This window comes from Myotis yumanensis, unplaced genomic scaffold (assembly GCF_028538775.1).
Source record: "Myotis yumanensis isolate MYYU_CA2020_CCGP unplaced genomic scaffold, mMyoYum1.0.hap1 SCAF_3, whole genome shotgun sequence".
Classification (NCBI taxonomy): domain Eukaryota; kingdom Metazoa; phylum Chordata; class Mammalia; order Chiroptera; family Vespertilionidae; genus Myotis; species Myotis yumanensis.
In genome coordinates this window covers 125,677,469-125,704,223 of record NW_027223754.1, presented here as the reverse complement: position 1 = coordinate 125,704,223, position 26,755 = coordinate 125,677,469, and the positions used below count along the sequence as shown (strand labels likewise).

The following is a 26,755-nucleotide window of genomic DNA, read 5'->3' as shown; positions in this document are numbered from 1 at the left end:
TGCCATGAAATTGGGAATTTATATATTTGAAATGAAAACTGAATTGTTCCATTTCAGTACTTCTATTACAAACTTAGTAGACATCAGTCCTATTTTAGACAGATTTTTATAGTACAATAGATTTAAATGTATAATTTTAGAATTATAAATCACTATGTGAGACTAGCTATCATCATGAGCAGTGCCACCTTGAATGTTCATTCATTTTAGCCCCAGAATAAGGTTATTTCCTTAGTTCTAAAACACTCTCTAAATAGCCTAAGAATAGTTTTTAAGTTTAAAACATTCAGGTTATCAACAATTTTATTCTGAATTAAACTTAGATTTGTTTCCAAACAATGCATTTATTCAGTAGGATACCAGTTACCAGTCATAAAAAAACTTTTGTATGTTGAAAATGTAATTTTAATAGATAATTCTTCATCTTACATAGGAGCACAATAAAATACACCACATTCTGAAGAAACTCCAAAAGTTACGAGATTAAAAGTGGGGGAAATTCAGATAGGCTACAATATCCATTACCTTGAAACTGCAAGAGATAAGGGTTCCAACCCATAGGTTAACATATACATCTTAGGACTGGCTACATTGATGACTTTAAAATAACAATCAGAATTAGATATGGAGAGGTGTGGGAAAGAACAGTTTTGTGGGGCAAAAGACTCTGTCAATGATGAAAAATTACTGAATTATCAAATTAAAGAATAAAAGGAGCTCCCATAGCAAATACTAGAGGGATAAATATAATAATAAGTAACTGAGAATTTGACACTCTCAAATGAAGAAGCCTTTCTGGTGACACTTCTGCAAACTGGTAGCTTAAGATTTGCTCACTGGGTCTATAAGAAAGACTCAAAATTCTCAGCAAATCCCAAATGCTTATCAGATTGTGTTTCCTAATAACACCCATCAGTGATTACATGAAGTTTTCAGATAAGAACTAAGGAAAGGGTCATAACCCAAAAGCCTGTCACAAATGTGGCACAACATGGGAAAGTCCTACACAAAGTCAGTCACACCGCTGCTTTGCTGGGACTCTCATATACAGTTAATTTTCAAACATTGTGGCAAGACACCAATGCTCATCTAGCTAATCAGACAACACAAATACATTTATTTCAAATTTCAAGGAGGTAAAAAAATGTTAAGATACGGATGTTTTATGCATGCTCAGGGCCAACTTAAAAATACTCCATTCAGTGATACCGTAACACAAATTTGCATCAGTGAAAAGAAACTGGAATAATCCACCTCTTATCATTCAACTTGTTGGATGGTGAAGACCAAAACAGAATATTTCACTAGTTTTAATTTTTAAATACGATTGTCACATTGGGAAAATGAAATAAACACAGTAAAATAAACTGTACAAAGGCAAAGTAGAATAACAAAAAATATTTTACTAAAACATAAGATTTACAGAAGTTTCCAGACAAGCCATACAAATGGTCACAAGCTTTTCTTGAAGGGGGAATTCTACATCTGACAGCAAAGTCACAATGTTATTTGTGAGGGCCATGGTGTTTGTTTAATGTTCCCATTTTGGTTCAAACAATCAAGCTTGTCCACCTACAGCGTCTAAATGAAGTTAGACTTGGCTAGAGAGCATATTCTAAAGAACTGGTTAGCTGCATTTAACCAATGCAATTAGATCACCATAAAAAGGGGGAAAGGAGCCCATAAAATTAAAATTAAACTACTTACCCCCTCAAAAAAAAGAAAACACCCACACCCCGGCAGCTAACCCTGACACTACCTTCATTCACAGTGCTTTATACTTAAACCATGATGGGGAGAAATGAATAAAAGCAGAGAGGGGTCACTGCTTTTAAACGTTTCACAACAGTCCAGATGGTACTTCTAGCCTCTGCTCATGCTTTATAACAGTGAATCAGGACAAGACATAGATTTGCTAATGTGCATTTAATCACCAAAGGACTGAAGATGTCTGGGCTTTTATTCTGTAATGTTTCTAAGACTGTGTCCATTAAATGCAAACAAAAAAGGAAGAAGTCTTGGCAGAACAGGAGAAGTGATGCACACCTGATGAGATCGATTTAAATATTATTCATGGCATATAGCCTAGTCCATGCTCTAGCTGTAGACAAAAACAAACATGCAATTACTTTACTTAGTTCAATGTTACTCTCCAAGCTCTATAAAAAGTAAGCAAACACTATGATATTAGTTATGGAAATGTCATGTTATTATCTCTTAAATTCATGCAATTTTTCATAATCTGGACCAGGGCAGAAAGATTGTCTATATGTTTAATTACCAAAAGTTCTACAAAATTCAACAGGATGAAAAGAATTATCTCCTTTTGTCACCCTCATTTCTAGATATATAATGCCCCCCCCCCCCACTAATTCTGTTATAATCTGTAGAAAAAGCTTATTGATTTCAAACTCCCTAGCTACATAAACCAATGTAATAATCAAATGGCTTGCAAAAATAACTCATAGTTCAAAAGTTTTCCATTACCTTGGTGTATTTGCTAGATGAATAGTAGACACTCAGTATTTGTTAAATTAGGCGTGGTTACACAAGAGTCCAAGATCTCCCAATTATGTGTTGTCTTTAAACTTGGGGGTCACGTAGTAAGTAGGTCATAAGATGGAGCATGAAGATCTTTTGTTAAGAGGTATTTATTTACATATTATAAGCAGGATCTGATTTACTCCCTTTAATATATATTTCCTTTTTCTTGTTAAGACTCTAAAAGAAGTTTTTTTAAAGGTAGCACAGATATGTTTAAAAAGTGGAGATGGTGTAAAAGAGAATGAATATTAAATACCTGTTTCTATGGCTTGGGCTTCGTTGGTCTTCCATTGCTCCGCTACATCATTTGCTAATGGGTCATCTGGATTGGGAGCACTTAACAAAGCCTGGATCGATAGCAGAACTGTGCGAATCTGCAGTGCTGGGGACCACTTATCTATATGAAGGCAACAGGCCCAGAATGATCAAACAGGGAAAACCAGCCCCAGAACTGCTGCACTGCCCTCCCACAGACCTCTGTGGTCTTTGGATAAGGCAAGATTATAATGTACAGATTCTCAATATGGAATGCCTAAGACAAAATGAAGAAATCTTAATAGCGCATACTGATAAAGGTAACACTTACCTTTCAAAATATCTAAACATATTCTTCCCAACTTGTCTACATTAGGATGATAAATTTTGGTCATGAAACGTACTTTAGGTGCTGCCATTGGGTATTCTTCTGGAAGGAATAGTTCAAGTTTAAAAGTCCCTCCCTCAAAGGGGGAATCCTGGGGGCCAGCAATGACCACATGAAAATAACGGGCGTTGCTCTCATCTGGTTCTGCTTTAATGCCGGGAACTGGTTCTGCCAGCAAACGCTGGGTTTCCTACAACAGAAAAACATAACACATTTGTGATACAAATGTCATTTTGCTAAACACCTACATAAAAATTAGAAAGTTCATCTCTTAAAATTGAACACAACTGAACCTTTCCAATCTCCCGATGGGTTTTTATGTAGCTTATAAAACACAAAGTTCACAGAAAAGGCCATCCAAATAGTCAGCTAATGCAACTACAAGTAAATGTTGGTGACATATACATTCCAGGTACAATGTCTACAAATATGCTGATGATAAATTAGACTAATGAAACTGATTTTATACTGGGGAGGGGAGGGGAAGAAAGCGGGGGAAGAGGAAGGGGTGAGGGAGGGGGTGAGAAGGAGGGGAGGGGAGGGGAGGGGAGGGGAGGGGAGGGGAGGGGTGGGGAGGGGAGGGGAGGGGAGGGGAAGGGATTAACACTAGGATTACCATATAGGTAAGGCAACTTGCCCTTTAAAACTCTGCCAAGCCCTAGCTGGTTTGGCTCAGTGGATAGAGCATCGGCCTGCAAACTGAAGGGTCCCAGGTTCAATTCTGGTCAAGGGCATATGCCCGGGGTTGTGGGCTCGTTCCCCAGTGGGGGACTTGCAGGAGGCAGCCAATCAATGATTCTCTCTCATCATGGATGTTTCTCTCTCTCCCTCTTCCTTCCTCTCAGAAATCAATAAAAATATATTTTTAAAAAGTTTAAAAAAATAAATAAATAAAATAAAACTCTACCAAAACTAAGTTGTTTAAAAAGTAAAATTAGTTTTAAAGCCACTGAAAATCTCCCCTCCTAATCAGGTCTAGAGAAATATAACATACAACCATGCCAATTAAGTCTCTAAGATTGATGAAACTTAAAGGGACCCTTACTGGTCCCCAACTATCATATTCGTTTTCTTTTCCATCTTTCTCCCTCTGAAAAAACTGTAACATTCTTCCTCCTCCTCCAAACCTCTGACATCTCCATCTTCATCCTCACTTTTGGCTGATGACTCTGCTTTCAATATGTCATGAGAAAACCAAAACTTCCTGAAGTTTCCTCTGTAGCATTTGTACACCTCCCTAAATCTGTGCTCTGCCTTTTCTCCTGTCACTATGGATGAAATGGCTATCACTCTGGGCTAAGGCCAACCTTTCCTTTTAAGAACTAGATTTTGCCAGAACCGGTTTGGCTCAGTGGATAGAGCGTCGGCCTGCGGACTCAAGGGTCCCAGGTTCGATTCCAGTCAAGGGCATGTACCTTGGTTGCGGGCACATCCCCAGTAGGGGGCGTGCAGGGGCAGCTGATCGATATTTCTCTCATTGATGTTTCTGGCTCTCTGTCCCTCTCCCTTCCTCTCTGTAAAAAATCAGTAAAATATATTTATAAAAAAAAAAAGAACTAGATCTTAACTCCTCCTCACCTACTCAAAGACATTGCTCTAGCATCTCTTTCCTCTCCTAAATCATGTTTTTCCCCTTTTAGTGGGTCTTTCTCTAAACTGTACAAACTTGCTGTAATTTCTCCCAATAAGAGGAGAATCTGACTGACTCCCTACCAGCTACTGCCTCATAGCTTTAAAACTTTGCTCCTCTTTTAAGTTACCTATACCCGCTCGTTTCCAATCTCTTCCCTCCTATCTTGAAAACAATTCTCTAATCAGGCTTAGCCACTAACCTGCTTATTAAAGTCACCAATGATTCCCCATAGTTAAATCAAATGACCAATGGTTTAATCTTCATTTTTCTTGACCTAAATATAACATCTTACCCAGGTGGCTAGGCCTCGTCGCAAGGCTTTATCTAGCTTCCTGTAGCCACACTCTTTGGAGATTTGTCTGGCAGCAACCTCCTAGCTGATTCCTCCCTAATCGCCCCAACACCCTAAAGCTGAAGTGCACCAGGGCTCTATCCCAGGGCTTCTTCCCTGCCTATACATTTCCGTAGTGATCTCATCTAGCACAATCAATTTATACCAAATACACTCCGTATTTGAAGTTTCTCCAAAATCATATCCAGCACAGATCTCTCCCCGATCTTGCCTCTTCTATCCATAACCGCCTGCTTGACTGCTCCTTTTGAATGTCTAATAAGCATCCCAAACTTAGCATGACTGTCACCTTCAACCTGTTCCTACTAGCAAAGCCTTCCTCATGTCAGTTAACCACAGACCCATCATTCCAACTGATCCACCTTTTCCTTCATACCCCACACATTTAACCTGATCAACAAATTTTGTTAGCTTGAACTTTGAAATCTACCCAAAGTCCTTATAATACACCCCCTCCCCCAAGAGGCTTTAAATGAACCTTTCACTCATCTTCAGCTATGCTTTCCACACCTTACCCGCAACTTCACCTGCTTTGTTCCAGCCAGACTAGCTTCTTTGTAGTTCTTCATCCTGCTAGGCACACTCCTCCCTCAGGGGCTTTGCATTTGCTCTTCTTTCCAAATTTCTACTAATATATGGCTTACTTCCTCAGCTCCTAAGGTCTTCATTCTAAAGTGTTTTCTCAGTAAAACCTCCATGATTGAAGCTACAAAAACCCCATATTACCCTATCCTAAATCCTCCCTATCCTTGCTCCCCTATTTTATCTCCTCAGCACTACTAACATTTTACATATATATTATCATTTAAATCAGAATGAAAGTGCCATAAAAGGAGAGATTTGCATGGTTTATTTACTGCTTTATTCCTCAGCATTTGAAAGAGTGCCTATAACCATAGATGTACAATAAATACTTGAATTGTGGATCTATTTGATATTATTTAAAAAAAGGAATAAACTCAGAATTTCATCTTCTTTTAAAATATAATTTTATTTCGGAGAGGAAGGGAGAGGGACAGATAGAAACATCAATGATGAGAGAGAATCACTGATCGGCTACCTCCTGCATGCCTCCCACTGGGGAACAAGCCCGCAACCCAGGAATATGCCCTGACCAGGTATCAAACCATGACCTGATTCACAGGTTAACGCTCAACCACTGAGCCACGCCGGCCGGGCAAGAATTTCATCTTTAACATTAAAGCAGTGTTATTCAGAGCAGGATGTACACTACATAGGAAGAAAACAAAAGGATAACTTCAGGTGTGGGAAGAAATAATCCAACGTCTATTTATAATTTATTTCTACCCAGAAAAGTGTTAATATTCAGTATACAAACTGACAATAGTATGTTTATTATATACATATTAGTAATAGATTGTCAACATTTTGAACAGGCAAAATGTAGTAATAAACATTTAGAACACTACTAAATCTATGCTTTTAGGTATAAAAAAATGAATGTGAACACTATATTTATATTGCTTTTGCTTTAAAAAAAATTATACACTTTATACCATTTCATTCTACAGCCTATAGTTCATATACTAAAAAAAAAAAATGTCAGCAGTCATATACTGAAAGTCACAAGATGCATATATAAAATCAACTCTGTGAACGAAAGGGGCCACATGCTGACCTGACAAGCTCAGGGGAGGCCAGCATGGCAGTCTTGCAAACTCAGAGACCTAAAGTAACCACAAAGGATGGTCTGAAATTAAACTTTAACTAAAAGCAGTTATGGTGGGCAGTTATGTCCTAGGCCAGTATCTTCACTGACAAGATCAACTTTGATCCTTACTGAGCCCATTTGCCTTTTTGCCTCTAAGATAACATACCCTTGAAATGTCTGGGTAACTTGTAACTTCCCTTTTTCTGGGGCCCCTGGGGCACAACCAAATGTGCTGGGTGCCAGGACAGATACTACAAATTCCTTCATTATCATGTTAATTGATCCTGCACCCACCTAAGTATGTGTCCATCATTTTACTTTTTATCCAATACCAGGGGTTTCACTGCTTTGCTTTATCCCTCCTCCTTAATCTATCACCAATGAATTTCATGTAACCCACCTATGTCCCTCCTTTGATTGCAAATGTATAAATACAAATGTAACCCCGCCATTCTCTGGAGCACTATATCAATTCGTTGAGGTTCTGCTTCCCGGCATATGTCGACAGTTTGGCTCAAATAAACTCACAAAAAATTCTTCACAGGTTTCAATGGTTTTTTTACGTTAACAACTCCTTCCTCGGAATGTGTTAAAGCCACAGCCATTTAAAGTAATACCTTTAGTACTTTAATTCAAGACTAGATTTTGTTTTAATTGTGGTAATGCAAGGGTAAATGAAAGCTAAAATACTGTAAACCACATTCAGGAAAATGTTCTTTAGGTTTACAGTAAAACATTTTTTAGAGCACTAAAAATCTCAAGAGGCAATAATGAAGCCTCTCCCATCTTGGGAAGTCCTCCAATATGTAGCTAGAACAAAAGAGACCAGTCTTTTTAACTGGATGCTAAAATTCCTTTTATTTTGACCTCTCACTTCTATCCTTTTGTTTTGCCCCAGGTCTTCATATTTTTAGATCATCATTAAAGAGTAAAACTGGGAAAAAGATAAAGCTGAGTTCCAAGAGCCCCAAAACACCACTCCCCGATTACACAAAATAGTAGCAGCTCTGTTCAAAGCTATAAAAAGCTGCCAGAAGGGCCTCCAAGATCATACCCCAAAATAGCTTCAACATCACTCTTAGTACACTGTCAGTGAGATAGATACAGCAATCATTTCATCTTCAGTTCACCCTCAAAATCAGATGGTCTTCCTAAAAAAATGTATATATTAAGCATTTCACGTGGCCTGATCAAATGTTAAGATTTAACTGGAATGCATTCTAGAATAAGCTTTTAGATATGAAAGACTTTCTGAAATAGTTTGATATGCTCTCAAGTTCTAATGGACTTTGATACAATAAAGAGGTGCATAATTACTTGACTAAATGGCATTGTAGTCAAATAACCCACAGCATAAATTATAGGAGGGAAAAAGAATAAAATCCAAACCAAATGGACAAGTCTCACCCACAGAAGTTGGTGTTGATTTGCCTCCCCTAAAAACGCAAAAACTAGGTAGGAAATAAAACCTTCCTGCTACTATTCAACACAAGGTTAACTGTAGAACACCTTCTAGTTTTATACTTCTCTTTGGTAGAAAGACAGTGAAATACAGTATGATTTCTTCAAGTCTAGAAGTAACAAGTTCAAATTCCTAACTGGATTGTTTACTTAACTATATTTTTGAGCAAGTAATTTACATTTCTCAGAGTCTCAGCTTCATCTATACAGTTAACATTACTGCTCATGCAGAGTTGCTATGAAAATCAAATGAAGTAACATTGTAAATGACTTGACAAATGGATCATAAGGCCATAATCTTATATAACCAACTAAAAAGGAATGTAGGTTAAGAACAAAACACAATTTAACAATTAATTTCAAGATTTATTAAGTAACGCACGTGTTTTAATGAAAACAGAATAACCCTTAGTTGCATTTTGTAATCCTACTTGTTTAAAAGCAATCCTAAAACTGAATCCCAGTATAACCGAGCATAAGTCATGCAGCAGAAAGCACTGTCAGCTATGTTAAGGAAATGTATTACTGCTCTAACTGGTTTGACTCAGTGGATAGAGCGTCGGCCTGCGGACTGAAAGGTCCCGGGTTTGATTCCGGTCAAGGGCATGTACCTTGGTTGCGGGCACATCCCCAGTGGGAGATGTGCAGGAGGCAGCTGGTCGATGTTTCTCTCTCATCGATGTTTCTAACTCTCTATCTCTCTCACTTCCTCTCTGTAAAAAATCAATAAAATATATCTATTTTTTTTAAAAAAGGAAATTTATTACTAAGAAGTAGAAAAGCTGCCCAGCCAGTGTGGCTTAGTGGTTGAGTGTCAACCTATAAATCAGGAGGTCACAGTTCAATTCCTGGTCTGGGCACATGACAATCGTACTAGGGAGCTTGTAGGAGGCAGCTGATCAATGATTCTCTCTCATCATTGATGTTTCTCTTCCTCTCCCTTCCTCTCTGAAATAAAAAATATATTTTTAAAAAAAGAAGTAGAAAAGGAAGTACATAGAGTATGGATTTAAGTGGCAACAAGATTAAGTCTCTAGGAAACTGTCTCATCTCACAGAATGTATACAACAGTTCATGCTGCAAATACTTTAAAAAGAAATATCAAACTGATCTGATTATCAACAGATTTATTGTGACTGGAAAAGCAAGTCTCAGAAAGATACTATAGTACACTACAACACTTGTCAACTAAAACCTATTAACTAGTAACTTTTCCCATTTGTTTTTTAATACTGTATTGATTTCAGAGAAGAAGGGCGAGGGAGAGCAAGCTAGAAACACCAATGATGAGAGGGGATCATTGATTGGCTGCCTCCAGCACGCCCCCTACTGGGGATCAAGCCCACAACCCAAGCATGTGCCCTTAACTGGAATCGAACTCGGGACCCTCCAGTCCGCAGGCCGACGCTCTATCCATTGAGCAAAACCAGCCAGGGCGTAACTTTTCCCATTTTAAAGTTCATTAACAATTGGTGGCCCTTGCTGCCACATGAGGATACGATGAAAAATCTGCGACCCAGAAGAGGGCCCTCCTCCAACCATGGCAGCACCATGATCTCAGACTCCCAGCCTCCAGACCTGTGAGAGATAGATTTCTCATACATTTTGTAAGGTAATGATTGAATTAAGTACAGTGACATTTTAGGTAAACAATTACCAGTCTTAGAAAGAATGGTAATTTTGTATAAGAAAAGCTGGTCCAGTTTATATCTATCTATATATATCCATCACATCATCTGTATAGCAATTAAGTTGTTCTCCATTTAAAATATTCTCTGAAAAAAAGGGTGAAGGGATTAGCCAAAGAACATATATGCATAATCCATAGACATGGACAACAGTGTGTGGTGAAGGCCAGAGGGAAAGGGGGGAAGGAGCTGGGTGGAGGTGGGCAAAGGGGTAGGGGTTGGGGAGAGGGGGGAGAGATGGTGACATCTATAATACTGTCAACAAAAATAAAAGTAAAATAAAAAATATCCTTTGAAGCTAAACTGCAATATATGACTGATAATGCCAATTGTACATCTTTTAGTTCATCTCACCCAAGAGCTGACTCAATAAGTAATTATTAATTTTATCATAAAAATAAGTCAAAATTGAGAGATGCCTCAATGATACCTACTCTGTCTACTCCAACCTCTGTAACTACATCTTTTAAGTGATTCTAAAATATTAACAAACAGGGGCTCCTTTACAAATAAGGCAAAAGTCAAATTTTCATTATATACAAACTGTAAACTACTTGAAAGTATCTAGAAGTTCACCCTGTATATGTGAGTGGGCATTTTCTAAATGTTACCAACGACATTTTTGAGTACCCCTCACATTTTTTTTTATAACACAATTTTGCTTAACACAATGAATTTTAGGAACACATATGTCTCATTATAGAACTGACTGTATGTATTCTGGTTGGGATTAGAAAGAGAACCAAAGTTGTCCTCGATTTCCTAACTATACTACTTACTTATCTATATCATAAAAGGCCTGTGGTCGTGACGCTGTAACGGTGTAATGACCGAACAACCGGTCACCAGGAGGTGCATGGAGCCCCTATCGCGGTCAGGGACTCAGGGCTTGCATGGGTCTGGTGGCGCTGCAGAGGCAGGGCCCGTGGCTCACGCAGGGCGGGTCTGGGGTCCCACCAGCACGGCGAATCTGGCTCTCGTGCAATTTTGTGCACTGGGCCTCTATAGCAGTGTTATCCAACAAAAATACAATGCAAGCCACGTATTTTAAATTTTCTAAGTCACATTAAAAAGTAAGAAGAAATAGGTAATTCAAAATAGTATCATTTCAACATGTAATCAATATAAGCATTCAAAATACAGTGTGTAATTTATACTTACAGCACTTCAATTCGAACTAGCCACATTTCAACTGCTCAATAACCACATGGGGCTTATATGGTTACAGGACAGTTAAAACACAAAACAATCCTGTTATAATGAAGTTACTTAGAGGTCATTAAGAAGAATTTAGCTTATATAGTGAGAAAAATTTGTTAGAAAAACTTTAAATGATCACTATTTTCTCCTCAAAAAAATTCTACACAAAAAGTAATGTCAGCACATCTGAATCACTATAACAGAGATTAGTATATTTGTTTGTCATAGTCACAAGACTGTATCTGAAAATATTTGTAGCAATTCGAAAAATGCTTGGACAAAAATTAACTAAAACAAGGCAACCTCATGATAAAATTAAAGTGTAAGAGTTGAGAAATAATTTTAATTTTTATAGTCCACACTACCCCCTAGTGGACATAAGACAACATCTACTTATTTCAACCCCATTTCCTTTGCAAATGAAAAAACTGACACTCATACAAGTTATTTTACCCTAATTCACTAACTTGAACAGGAAAGTATCCTGTATTCCAAGAGACAGGATAGGACAACATGGGCTAGAAAACTCTATGTTCTAATTTACCCCCTCACCCCAAAACCAGATCAATGTTCCTGTGAAGTTCAGTGAAAAGAACGGAAACTTGGAAGTCAGAGAGGGACTCCAAAAAGCTAAGTATCTAACCAAATTGTTTCTCAGACCTGAACTGCCCACCCTGTACTTCCAGTTTACTGTGCATTATCACAACTCCTAAAACTATCACAATAATTGTTGGTTTATTTGTCAGACACTAAACTATTTGAAGATGGCAACTCCAGCAGCATATGGTGGTGGTAAGTGCTATAAATGCTTGTTCAATGAGTAAATGCATGCATGCTTAGGTACCACACAGAGCTGCTGAGAAGGATTACTATATATCTGCTGTGTTAGTTGGTTCACTTCTAACCCAGGAATGGCATTTAAGATTATTCCAATGACCCACAATGGACAAAAATCTGAAAATCCTACTAACAAACTGTGCCTTTAACAAGGAAACTGTTAGGCTGAATTCCTTGATTTCTCTGTCTCTCCCCCTTTCCCCGCCCACCCCCCAATTATTCTGCCCTACTGAACACATCAGGTTATATTGTACTCTGTTTCTTTTCCTTCCCTTCCCAGCATTAGTCTGTAAATTCCTTTAAGTCAGGGATTCTATGCAATTATCAAGTACTATTCCCAGATATGCAAAAAAATCAATAGAAGTCCAAGTAACAATAAAAACTAACAGTGCCAAACACTGACTTAAGTGCTCTACATGTATCATTAACTCTTTATTCCTCATATCCATTTTACAAATGAGGAAAAGAAGAGTGGCCACTTAAGAGTATAACCAAAGTTAGCAAATGGCAGAGCCAAGATTGAAATCTAGGCTATTGGGCTCTATTCAGTCTGGCTTCAGAGCTTGTTTTTCATAATCTCAATGGGATATAAAAAGACAGTTAACAAAAAGACAATAAATGTCAAATGTCTGGCAGGACAGTAACAGCATAGAAGTTAAGGAAGGGCTATTTTCAGTCCTTCATAATCACAATTAAGTGCTTTATGAAAGAGGTCAATTAATTTAAGTCACAACATCATCCTTCCCCTTTTGAGACTGCAACTGAATAAGTATACAGTCTTATTAAGTGAAATAGAAAAAATTCTGCTCTTTAAAAAAAAAATGTTTTTATTGATTTCAGAGAGAGGAAGGGAGAGAAACATCAGATCAGTTGCCTCCTGCATGCCCCCTACTGAGAATTGAGACCACAACCCAGGCATGTGCCCTGACTGGGAATCAAACCCTGATCTCCTGGTTCATAGGTCAATGCTCAACCACTGAGCCACATGCCGAGGCAAGAATGTGAGAATTTAAAGTATCATATTTTTCCATGTATGATGCCCCCCACTTTTCTAACCCAAAATTAAGAAATCAGTATTTTAAACATAAAACAGAACACATTTTTATTTAGTAATTTCTACAGATAATGTTTACATTTCTACAGCATAATGTTTACATGCTCTCTTATTTATCATTATTAGTTCCAGATCTATCAAATTCTTCAACTTCTATTGTATCACTGCTGTCTTCCGAGTCACTGTCTCACAGTTTATGTGAGATCATCCTCATAAACTGGTGGCATTTTCTGAGCTAACTTTGTTCGCGTTCTCATGGCCAACCCTTCTCCCCTCATGAAACTGAAGCACCATTTGCCTTTCCTATAAGATCAACAATGTTCATTTCGCTTGCAAACATTCTTGCCTGACATTGAATAAGCTTGGTTGACACACATAAGCCACTCTGGCGCTGCTCCATAAACCAAGTCTTAAGCCTCTGCTCCAAGTTTGCCCCTTTTGCTGGTTTTCCTCTAAGGCCTTCTTCTTTTTTGGCATCTTAAGGAGTTGTTCTTCCTGTTTTCTCCACTGTTTGATCATACACTCAGTGGGAGGAGGTCCAAATTGTCTCTCTGCAGCTCTATTTCCATGCTCTTTTGCATAGCTGATTACATTGTTTGAATTTTGCAGAATAAGATAATCGCTTACCGGCATTTATCTTTTTACTTTTTGACATCTTTATGGGCTCAGAACACTCCAGTCCCTGTTGCATCTGCACACTCCCCACCTCCACCTCCAATTATGGCATCAGCTGATGTCAGTAACAATAAGGCCCGTGATTGGAGGAAGCCTATTTGACAAGGTGTGGGCAGCTTCACATGGGTGCGGCTCCCTCCTTGGCTGACTTCCATGTATAAGACGCCCCTCGATTTTCAGTCTAACAATTTTAGAAAAAATAGCGTCTTATACACGGGAAAACACGGTAACTTTTTAGGAAACAGAAAACTTATCAGAAGACTGTCTGGCAGCATAAGGCAAAATGAGGTTCAAAGTGAACATTTGTCATTTCTTTTGGCCACCCTATAGCTAGAACACCCTTGTTTGGAAATAACATCCCTCTTCCAATCTTCGTGGATTCTCACCTCCTTCATTAGAAGCTTTAGTCTTATTTCCTAACTCTCTCGCAGCTAAGCATGTGAGACCTAGGCTCAGTCAAAACCTGTGCATCAAAAGCAAACTACAAAAGAAGGTTCCACTCTGCAGAGAACAGCAGTAGTTAGTTACCTTCGACAACGAGGTTCTAGTGGAGCACCCTCAACAATTCTTTCTAAAAATACAAAGTCTGAACTAGTTATGAAAATAAAGAAACAGTAAGAGATAATTGTGTGTTGGGGGGGGGGGGGGGGAGAAGAGGTTAAGAAGCTAAATTATCTCTTTGGGATTAAATGGGGTCAGAGGAGGAGAGCACTAAAGCCAGTTGACCTCTTTATCAAAGAACTTCTACCTAGTTTAAGAGTTATTAAAGAGGGAGCTAATTTCAAATTAGAGGGCTAACTTCCACTAGGCAGCCCAGTGTACTTACTAGGGCAGGGGTGGGCAAACTTTTTGACTCGAGGGCCACAATGGGTTCTTAAACTGGACCGGAGGGCCGGAACAAAAGCATGGATGGAGTGTTTGTGTGAACTAATATAAATTCAAAGTAAACATCATTACATAAAAGGGTACGGTCTTTTTTTTTTTTTTTTTTTTTTTTTTTTTTTTTAGTTTTATTCATTTCAAATGGGCCGTATCCGGCCCATGGGCCGTAGTTTGCCCACGGCTGTACTAGGGGGGAGAGTCAGAGATAAGACATCTGAATGTAATCCCAATTCTAATTGTACCAATTTGTTACCCAACCACACAAATTCATTTACATCTCAAGCCTTCTAAAATTTAGTACCTTGAGCATTTCAAAAGTTCTATCTAGACTGAAAAGTGACTGAACATTTTATTGCTGGAATGAGTTAAACCTTACTGCTATATGCTACTTTTTGCTGGAAGGTAAATTTTTTGTAAATACTTTCTGATGTTGTAATTAACTGTTGAATATTTCATCTTCCTTGTCAAGGGGGAAAATATTACACCTGTATCCCCAGCATATATGTTGATGTACAATTTTTTTCCTTTTGTGCAATACTTAAATAAAGAAGAAATTTTTGCTAATGGTTCCCACTTTCCCTCCAAGTTTTTCTTTTCACTTGTTGATTACAGAAAAATAGAAGATCAATTTAAGATTAGCCATACTCCTAGCAACCGAAATCTGGTTAACATTCTAGTATGTTTTTATTTTGTTCTGATAAAAACAAAAGTCCTTAAAAAGTTTAATATATTTACATTTGTTTGTTTGTTTTTACTTTGTCATTGCACTCTGCTTTCCTGGTTGCTTTATAGGCAAATGAATCAATATGCTTTGCAAACCATACAGCAGGAACAGGCACCTCTCCTGGCCTACAAGCTAGTGGCTACACTGCTACAGTTACCATGTAATCTTAGTCCCTTTCCTTGATCACTAGTTATTTCAGGTTCCCAAAGGGGTAATCACAACAAATTTAAGTGCTTAATGCCTGAGGACTCCATAGGAAAGGCCTATGCTTATATTAACACTTCGGTGTCGGGTGAATTTCCCGCCAAAATATAAGATGGTGCGGGCAATTATTTAGGTTTCCCGCGCAAAATCAGAGTTAGTTTAAAATGCCTATATCTTTTGAAGTATGGGTTCGATTGAAATGAAATTTTCGGTTTCTTGTGTAAAAAATGAAAATTTATTCAATCACAGACATTTTTTTATCTATTCAGTACATAAATAATTCGATATATATAAACTAAATACGAAAAACCCAAAAAATACTTATTACCTAAAAATATACACATATTTTTAAAGTTTAAAATAAAATTTTCATAATAAATCAAAACAAATAGAAATTAATAGTTTTTTAGCGTATGATATTTTTCAAAACACGCCTCTTTATGTAGAGGTATATTGCAAAATTTGCACATGTAGCGTGTCTCACTGCGCAATTTATGAACGGAACATACGCGACACCTTCTCAAAATGTTTTTCTTTTTTCCACTTCCGACAATTGCCTGTAACGTATGCTTTCTCATGTCCATCGATAGCCTGCATGGTGGATCAGATGTAGGTGGTTTAGCCCGCATTCCAGAAGTAGACGGTACTGGTTGAAGGTCTGGAACAATGTCCATGTCCTCTGGAATATCATCCGTCAACCAGTGGATAGCTGTTTGTTTCAAAAACATTTTAAAACCCATTTTTCTTTGCCTCACTGATTTGTAAACTGCATAAGAATTAAATAATGCGCAATTTATCATATACATTGCCAACCTTTTTGTCCATTTGACCGTCCTCCGCAATATCGAATAATATGAAAGGTATTGGTCGGCCCGGTCAACACCTTTCATATGTTTATTGTAGTCAATGAGTGCATTCGGTTTGACAATTTTCTTTTTTGATGTTTTGTCAATATTCTGACTTTCTTCCATCTCCGCAGAATGAATCGAAGAAATCAGGTATACAGGCTTTATTGATTGCCACACTTGTAACAATATATCATTTTTCCTTATAAATTTTGTTTCACCTTTTTTCAAAGAAATTGTTTGAAAATCTTTAGGTATACCTCGATTTTTCCGGATTGTTCCACATATTCTGAATTTGTTTTTCATAAGTGCTTCACAATTTGCGACGCTATTATAATAATTGTCCATATATATATGGTACCACGAATCAGTGTATGGAGACACTACTGTTTGTATCGTTTCCAATAATCGCTTTCCTTCGCCGCAATAAATTTCCATGTTACAGATATATCCTGTATCACTTTCGCACAACAAACGAACCAATATTCCATATTTAACAATCTTGCCAGCATTATATACCCTAAAGAATAATCTTCCCCTCCAAGGTACGATCCCTTCATCTAGTGATAATTGCTGATGAGGTTTGTAAATATTTATAAATTTAGGCACAAAATAATCTAGTACTGGTCTCACTTTGCAAAGTCTATCTGATTCATTTACAATATCTGCATTATTATTGAAGTGCCAAGCTTTCCATATCTGTCGGAACCTGTCTCTCGTCATCGTTTTACCAAAATATGGCGTCTCCATCCATGGCTCCGTGGTCCAATAGTCATCTCTTCTTTTTTAAAATTTTTTTTTTTAATATATTTTATTGATTTTTCACAGAGAGGAAGGGAGAGAGATAGAGAGTTAGAAACATCGATGAGAGAGAAACATCGACCAGCTGCCTCCTGCACATCTCCTACTGGGGATGTGCCCGCAACCCAGGTACATGCCCTTGACCGGAATCGAACCCGGGACCCTTCAGTCCGAAGCTCTATCCACTGAGCCAAACCGGTTTCGGCAATAGTCATCTCTTCTATCTTTGCGCACCTGTCCCATGAGAACAATTAACCCTAAAAACTTCTTCATCTCTTGAGGGGTTATATCTTTCCACTTTAGGCTTTTTTTTGAAAGTTTGAAATTATTCCTATTTTGATTATAATACCTGTTTGACTCCTCTACAAGAAATTCAAAAAAATCATCTCCGATAAATAATTTCACGGCATCTTCTATATTATTTATAACAGCATCTGTGTTTAATCCTTGATGCCCTAAAAAATCTTCTAAGACCGGTGGATTATCAACATGCGACCATTCTTCTCTCCCGCCTTCTATATCTGACTCTGAGTCAGAGCTGGAGCTCGAAATTCTTCGTCGCCTCAATGTCCTGGGACGCACCATTACTTCATCATCACTAGAATCTTCATCACTTGTACTCGCATTTTCAAGATCGCTATCACAAGAATAATTGGACAACTTGTCTGCACAAAACTCATCATCACTATAGTCTGAATGCTGCGACATTCTAGGTTAAAGCAAATAAAAATAATACTAACTGAAAATAGCGGTACTCCGATAGATATCTGATATAAAAAAATAATTATTATGCGAACACTTTGCGGAACGATTTTATTTTATTTGGTTAAAAAATTCTATATGAATGTCTTTATCACAATATATTTAAATATTTAAACACGTGATAATATTCACAAAACTCAAAACTAAAGACGTCCGGACACAAGAAGTATTTCTCAATAACTATTCTCTTTGCATGGTGAGATATCCAGGGATATCGGTTATAAAATGAGAAAACAATACATTGGTACCCTAACGGTATTGTACTCGACCAGCGCCATAAAGTGTTCTCTACTTACAAGGGATTTTTATGATACCTATTACCCCAATGGGTATGAAACGGTTCGCATACGCAGGTAGGTATCTTTGTGAACGGCAAACAAACAAATATTTGGTAATATGCAGTTACAATCGGCCCGAGTTTACACGTTTCCCGCACTCCACCGCAAATCTATATGAACCGAGTTAAGACGGCTCCCGCGGAGTACGCGCAATTCACACGAGCCGACTTAACTCGTTTCCCGCAATCCAAGTGTTAACAGACAAGACAGATGGAAGCAGAGCAGCTGAAATTTTTGGAGAGGCAAATAAAAACAAGTTACAGTTGTTCCAGATTTGGAATCCAATTGTGCCAATAACATAATTTTGTCCAAAATCCAAGCCACCAAGAAGGAAGAATAAGTTTTTGTCACACTGCATACTGAGATAAATTGGGAAGCAATCAGGTATCAGGGTTTCTGTCTCCTCCAAGATAAGCTTCCTTGAACAAGTCTGCCAAACTGGACAGCTCCAAGAGAGTACCATTCACACCATAATCTGCATGAATCACACCCCCTAAAGTTGTGCAGTGCAAGATCCTAAAATAGTTGGGATTAAAGAATTAAATTTCAGTGTAGCAGCTATAAAAATCAGTTTTTTTATTGTCTAACTCATGGAAAATTGATTACATATGATAATTCTAATAAAATGGAAACATATTACCCCAAATATCCCATTTTCCAACCCACTGTTGATAAATGGGCATTAACTGTGCTTTAAAAATCTGTGCTTCATGTCCTACCCAGTTTGGCTCAGTGGATAGAGCATCTGCCCACAGACTGAAGGGTCCGGGGTTCAATTCCAGTCAAGGGCATGTACCTCAGTTGCAAGCTTGATCCCTCACACATCAATGTTTCTCTCTCTCTCTGTCTCGCCCCCTCCTTTCTACTCTCATTCTTAAAAAAAAAATCAATGGAAAAATATCCTCAGGTGAGGATTAACAACAAAAATCTATGCTCCACTTCAGAGGGTTATGTTTTTTGTTTGCTTATTTGTTTTATTAAATATATTTTTATTGATTTTAGAGAGAGGAAAGGAGAGGAGAGAAACATCGACCAGCTGCCTCCTGAACGCCCCCTACTGGGGATTGAGCCCACAATCTGGGGATGTGCCCTGACTGAGAATTGAACTGGTTCATGGGTCGACGCTCAACCACTGAGCAACACCAGCTGGGCCAGAGGGTTATGTTTAATGTTATCTATTTTGTGGGAATAATACATAAATGAATACAGTTTTCCCATACTGAAAGACATTTAATTCTTTTTATATTTATAGTGAAGCAGCATCTTTGCAAAATCAGGTATCAAATATGGTTCAGTGTTATGTTAGAACCTATTTATGCTCTACACCAAGCATGTCAAACTCACGGCCCTGCAGCCCACAACAAATATTTTTGCAGCCCAGCAAATATAACAGTATGTAAGAAATGTTTTTTTGTTGTTTTGTTTTGTTTTAAATATATTTTATTGATTTTTTACAGAGAGGAAAGGAGAGAGATAGAGAGTTAGAAACATCGATGAGAGAGAAACATCGATCAGCTGCCTCCTGCACATCTCCCACTGGGGATGTGCCCGCAACCAAGGTACATGCTCTTGACCGGAATCGAACCTGGGACCCTTCAGTCCGCAGGCCGACGCTCCATCCACCGAGCCAAACCGGTTTCGGCTGTAAGAAATGTTTTAATAAAAATTTCGTAACTTAACTTTTACAATATCCTGTTACACATAATTATTAATAATGAACTACAACATTCGCTAATGACTGATTACTATAATCGTGTTGCATTCATTTCCCTTACGCACCTTACACACAGGCGCACCATTTCTCTCCACTACTACTAACAGCGAATATTTTAGCAGCCGATTGCCACATCATTAGTCTTGGACTGACTTGTTTGGTGTGCACAGCAGGAAATATTTCGCTTTCAGAGAACAAGAAAAATAGGTTTATTTATTTGCGTTACACTTATTAAGTTGTGCAGTTATTCAGTGTCTAGTAAGTTAATGTTAAAAAAAATATTAATTTTATTAAAATGTTCTATTATTTTATGTTAACGATTACTCATTTATTTCAGCCCTTTGTATCCAGCATGTCTCTACCTAAATAAATCTACGTTTCTATGAAAATGGAAGCTTTTGTTTTTTTGCGGCCCACATAAACTTAAACCTTGTATATTTGGCCCATGTTAGCCTTTGAGTTTGACATGCTTGCTCTACACTCTAAACCTCCCAACCACTGTAGCTGTAGATTAGTATATTAAGCAGATAAAGCAGCAGGGAGGTCAAGTGATGACGTCCAAGCCAAAGTCAAGCCCAGAGATCCTGGCCCCAGATTCTGTGTTCCTACCACATAAAACCACACATACCCCAAATTCTTTTGCTCTTGAGAATTAGGAGACCTAAGCCGTTTAAGCCATAAAACATTATTTTGCCCACAAAGCAGCATTTCTACCATTTTGAAAGCCAACGGTTAGTTAAAAAGTAAGCAACTGACTAAATGCTACTGAACACTAATGAAAAGTAGGGGTGCACCTTCTATAGGAAGACATCCCTTACATACTGTGCTACCCCACTGACTGTCTCCCCAACAATACTAATTTCTATAGGCCAGTGATGGCGAACCTTTTGAGCTCGGTGTGTCAGCATTTTGAAAAACCCTAACTTATCTCTGGTGCCGTGTCACATATAGAAATTTTTTTATATTTGCAACCGTAGTAAAACAAAGATTTATATTTTTGATATTTATTTATATATTTAAATGCCATTTAACAAAGAAAAATCAACCAAAAAAATGAGTTTGCGTGTCACCTCTGACACGCGTGTCATAGGTTCACCATCACTGCTATAGGCCAAGGCCCAGGTCTAATGTTTCCAGCTCCAATGCTGAGCTCTACAGAGTGTCATACATTCCATATCAGTTGAATGAATAGAAATAACTTCAAGAACTTCCAAAAACACTAGGCCCAAGGCTTTACGGAGCCAGACAATGGCTGTAAATGGCAGGAGTATGTAGGAAAAAGGGACTTTTAAAAATTCCAAACCCAACCTTCACAAACTATTCCATACTTTTGCTCAAAAGCCATGGCTTTGATATCTTTCCTAAAGGTCGTACACTTAAAGGACCAAAAACTAGGCAGTAGAGATACCAGACTTAAGATTCTTTTGTCCACTAGCAGCTTTGATGATCTATAGCCATTTCCTTCTATTTTAGTAATGATCATTTGCTCAATACTGACTGGTTAGCATATTACAAATTCAGTCCTTTACTAAACTCAAGGTTTTTAGAAGAATTTGAAATGAAACTGCTCAAGAAACCAAATTAACATGAGATTAGAAATCTTAATATTTCACAGACTATCAATGTGGCTTGAAAGTTAAATAATCTTAAGAGATCCAGCTGGGGTATATAACTCAGTAGATTTTTTATTCTTCTGTAATTTCAGAGGATTATTTTGTCCTGTGCTACTGATTCAGAGGAGGAAATGACCCAGACAACTCAGATTTTTAATACAGTATACCTTGGAGATATTGTGAGTTCAGTTTCAGACTGCAGCAATAAAGTGAGACTCTTCATAAAGCAAGTTGTAATCTTTTTGCTGGGAGGGTCTTGCCTTCAATTTATAAAAAACAATGCAAGTGTTTTGTAAGTGCAATAAAACATGGTATGCCTGTATAACTGAAATAAACACAAATATACATACTGAGGCAGACATATTATGTGATAGAACCCTGTGTACAGTAATACTGGGTCAAATTCATCCACTTCACGTAATGGCCAGAGTCCTGAAACAATACATTTAAATAATATGAATGCTAGACTTTGGGCTTACTAATAATGTGAGCTGGTAAGATATGATGTAAAACTGCACCTAAATAAAAATAAGAGGTTACAAAATCATAAAATAACTGATTTAAACGATCCAAGTAAAAAGAGGTTTTCTTGAGGAAAAGAATTAGGTAACTGGGACACAGTTGTGGAAGACATTTGTTTTTTGTTGTTTTGTTTGTTTTTAAGAGAGACAGAGAGGAAGGGAGAGGGACAGAGAGAAAGAGAAACCTCAATTGGCTGGCTCCCATATGCACCTAAACGAGGGATTAAACCTGCAAAGCTGGGTACATGCCCAAACTGGGATTCGAATCAGCAACCTTTCAGTGTTCGGGACGACGCTCCAACTGAGCCACACAGGCCAGGGCGGAAGACATTTTTTTTTTTTTTTTTAATATATTTTATTGATTTTCTACAGAGAGGAAGGGAGAGAGATAGAGAGTTAGAAACATCGATGAGAGAGAAACATCGACCAGCTGCCTCCTGCACATCTCCCACTGGGGACGTGCTCGCAACCCAGGTACATGCCCTTGACCGGAATCGAACCCGGGACCCTTCAGTCCGCAGGCCAACGCTCTATCCACTGAGCCAAACCAGTTTCGGCCGGAAGACATTTTTTAATGAGTACTCTTTTGTTGAATTCTGGAACATGTGCAAGTACCACTTACCCAAAAAATTAACAAAAAGTGTTTTTAAATAAAATCATCTAAGGAAGCCCTAGATCAGTTTGGCTCAGTGGATAGAGCCATCAGCCTGTGGTCACGGGTTGCAGGCTCGAACCCCAGTAGGGGGCATGTAGGAGGCAGCCAATCAGTGATTCTCATCATTGATGTGTCTATCTCTCTTTCCCTCTCCCAAATCAATAAAAATATAAGTATTTTTTAGATCACCTAAGGAAATTGAATAAGCATTTTGAGTATCCTATTTTGAAAGTGACAATGTCTCATTATCATCAAGACAATCCTTAAAACTCAGAAGATAAAAAAAAAAAAAAAAAAAAACAATGCTATTTAATGTTGTGGAGAAAACTGACTATATATGTATGGCTGTTTGGGACTACAAGCTGACCTAACCTTTAACAATTCCACCTCTTGGAATTTAATCGCAGGAAAAACTGGGTATGGGCTCAACGGTACACCTCCAGAAATAATGATCACATCAAAGCCTATGGGAAGACTGTAAATATAATGTGTAACACCAGAAAAAATATCAAACATCCTTCCAACAGTATAATCTTTTAACTAGTGTTGTGATGGAATAAATGACATTTCTAAATCTTAACTTAAATGGATACACTTGATTATATGTAAATTACACATTATTAAGTTAATTTAAAAGAAAAAAATGTGTAATGTGCATCTAGAGCTTATTGAGGGCAGGCACTGGGTCTTCATTTGGGAAGGCAGGGCTCCTTATTCACCTGAATATTTGTTGGGATTTGAGGGCAGGAGCTATACTGTTTGACCAGGAATTAGAATTTTTTAGCAATAGAGCAATGCAGAAGGAAAGAAATGGGAAGAAAGAGAGGAAAAAATATCAAGAGCTGATAAGGTGGCTTATGGCCATTTATTGCTAAACTCCTAACTTTTAATAAAAATCACTAAACTTGCAAATGCTTGCAATTGGTGGACTTTTTAAAACTTTTATTAGTATTTATTTTATGTTGAATTTACTCCCAGGACACATAAGGACTCAATCCCAGTTGGGGTGTGTGCAGGAGGCAGCCGAACGATGTTTCTCTTTTTCTCGCTCTCTAAAATCAATGCAACAAACAAATAAAAAAGAACTCCAAGGACTGACACATGGATTAATCCTTAAAACTGAGTTGAATGTTCACATACATGTTTCATTTAATCCTCAGAACCACTTCTGAAAACACTATCTGGAAATGTGCACCAAATTTTATCAAGTGGCAGAACACAGAATAGAAGCCCACTCTAGAATCAAGGGCTCTTTTCACATATCACAGCTGGAACTTGGAATCTTCAGCATCCAGCAGTGTTTATACCTATGTATTCATGTTAGGTAAATGACCAAGGATTATCACTAGCCGAAACCGGTTTGGCTCAGTGGATAGAGCGTCGGCCTGCGGACTAAAGGATCCCGGGTTCGATTCCGGTCAAGGGCATGTACCTGGGTTGTGGGCACATCCCCAGTAGGAGGTGTGCAGGAGGCAGCTGATCGATGTTTCTCTCTCATCGATGTTTCTAACTCTCTATCTCTCTCCCTTCCTCTCTGTAAAAAATCAATAAAATGCATTTAAAAAAAAAAAATGACCAAGGATTATCACTAAAAAAAGCAGATGAGAGCTAAAAACAGAAAAGGTTTCTTAATTTGTTCTGACAGTATAAGTGTCCTTGGAGCTGATGCAGAGGGAGTCACCAAGGACAGGGGGAAAGGTAAACTCTTGGGGCACCATTTGCCTAAGTCCCTTGGCATTTTCTCTCTCTAATCCTACTTTCTTCTCTAACATCCTAGCTTGAAGGCACATAGTTCTGTCTTGAGATCTGAGAGCTGGCCCAATCAAGTAGGGGAAAGATTCAACTGATTTAGAACAAAGACATTTATTTATAATATACACTAAAATTCACTTAAAAAAAAAAAAAAACCCAACAGCTGACAGTCAAGCAAGGGAGTGGGGAAAGGGTCCTTCCCCTAAGCTTTATCAAAACAAAAACAAACATTTTTAAAAACCCTAAAAATTTCTAATTCTGCAGGACTGAAGGCAAGTCAAGTACTGCCACATCTCAAAGGTGGGGTCAGGTGATCAGACAGCTTTCTATCTTTAAAACTTCCACACTGGGCCTAGCCGGTGTGGTTCAGTGGTTGGGAGTCAACCTATGAACCAGGAGGTCACGGTTGGAATCCTAATCATGGCACATGCCCAGAGTTGGGGGCTCGACTCCCTACTGGGGGTGTGCAGGAGGAGGCAGCCAATAAATGATTCTCATTAATGTTTCTCTCTCTCTCTCTCTCTCTCTCTCTCTCTCTCTCTCCCTTCCTTCCTCTCTGGAATCAATAAAAATATATATATTTTTAAAACCCTCCACACTGGGAAATTTATATCTGTGCCAGATGTAAAGTAATGTAATTTTTTCTCACGATTCTGGGGGTGGTACTCTGCAAACCACATTTCTGCTTTGCCATGGACTTTTTATTAAACTCTGCAGATGTGTGTTTGGGGGGTGGGTTGCTAAAGGGAAGCTGCAAGAGGGGACTTGCATCTTCAGGGCTTCTTGGGCCCATGAGATGCCTGTGTGCATCACCCAACATCCCTGTAGCACATTCATCTAAAGTACGGTTTATCGCACACTGAGAGACACAGCTTAACCCTTTGCACTCCGAACCATTCTGGACATTGGCTACCAGCTACTCGACACTACTTTGCGGCGGAAACCTGCATTTACAGACCCTCCTATTATTTAGTATAATTTTGGAACCAAGTAACGTATTATAATGATATTGGACTTAAATGAATTGGGTGACATCGAGGAATGTATATTTGCAAAAAAACTCAATATTTTATTGTTTATAATTTTGTACAGTATGATAAGTTTTGTAACACTCCCCAATATGCATTGCTGGCTGATTAGTGCATGTTTGACAGTAATAAGTGGTTTGACGCCTGCCACCAGGTGTTTTCCTGTTCAAACACACAATGCAGTCCCGTTTTCTTTGTCCCACATCGGGAATATGTAGTTTATTGTTTAATCCGACACAAAACCTGCTGACATTTCTTGTATATATCTTAGTAATTTTACGATATTTTGATTTAATTTCTTGTGCCATTTCAAGATAAAACTTCAGGGAAACATGCATGTCTCAAAAAGTTGCGTTGAAATAACTCAATTCCCCGTAATGACTAATAAACTGCAATGTCCCCTGAGAGGGGACATCCGAGTGATATGCTAGAATTCCGATGTCCCCTGAGAGGGGACAGCGGAGTGCAAAGGGTTAAATTAATCATCACCGCACTCCCTAGAGCAGCGGTTCTCAACCTGTGGGTCGTGACCCCTTTGGTGGTCAAACGACCCTTTCACAGGGGTCGCCTAAGACCATCCTGCATATCAGATATTTACATTACAATCCATAACAGTAGCAACATTACAGTTATGAAGTAGCAACGAAAATAATTTTATGGTTGGGTCACAACATGAGGAACTGTATTAAAGGGCCAGAAGGTTGAGAACCACTGCCCTAGAAGACCAAACTCTCTTCAGAGGTCTGGATCCCACTGGGGATACTTCTCCCAGGTTTCTATATTTTAATAATTTCAACCTTTGTTTTGTCTTAGGAGTGATAGCTGCTTTCTATAGTTACTAACTCCAAAACACCATAACGTTCTTTTCTCCCATTCTGTCACTTACATAACAATTTTATATATGTGACAGTTCCCACATGTTTGCAGAATTGCCAGAGCAAGAATTAACCCAATGGGCTGCACACCACCTAGTACTACTCCTCCTCTTGACCTCCACTCATACAAGGATACAAAGACAGCTAGGAAGTAGAAGGGCAGTTATTCCATTAAAAGAAATGCCAACCCTAGATGGTGCCCATGCAAACATCTCAGGTCCCAGATGTCTGGGAGCCCTTCCAGTTGACAGGGGCAGAAGCCACAATGCCCAGATGCAATAA

General features: G+C 38.3%; 1 protein-coding gene across 1 annotated transcript in view; it reads right to left on the bottom strand.

Annotated features, from left to right (window-relative positions):
• UBE2N (ubiquitin conjugating enzyme E2 N) overlaps positions 1 to 26,755 on the bottom strand; it is a 50,473-nt gene continuing 23,718 nt past the window's right edge. Inside the window, exons 2-4 of the mRNA XM_070409587.1 lie at positions 3,131 to 3,377; positions 2,801 to 2,941; positions 1 to 2,101 (exon numbers count right to left, since the gene is read on the bottom strand). Coding sequence (XP_070265688.1) covers positions 2,061 to 2,101; positions 2,801 to 2,941; positions 3,131 to 3,377 — 429 coding nt within the window. The 3' untranslated portion in view covers positions 1 to 2,060. The remainder of the gene's footprint in view (positions 2,102 to 2,800; positions 2,942 to 3,130; positions 3,378 to 26,755) is intronic.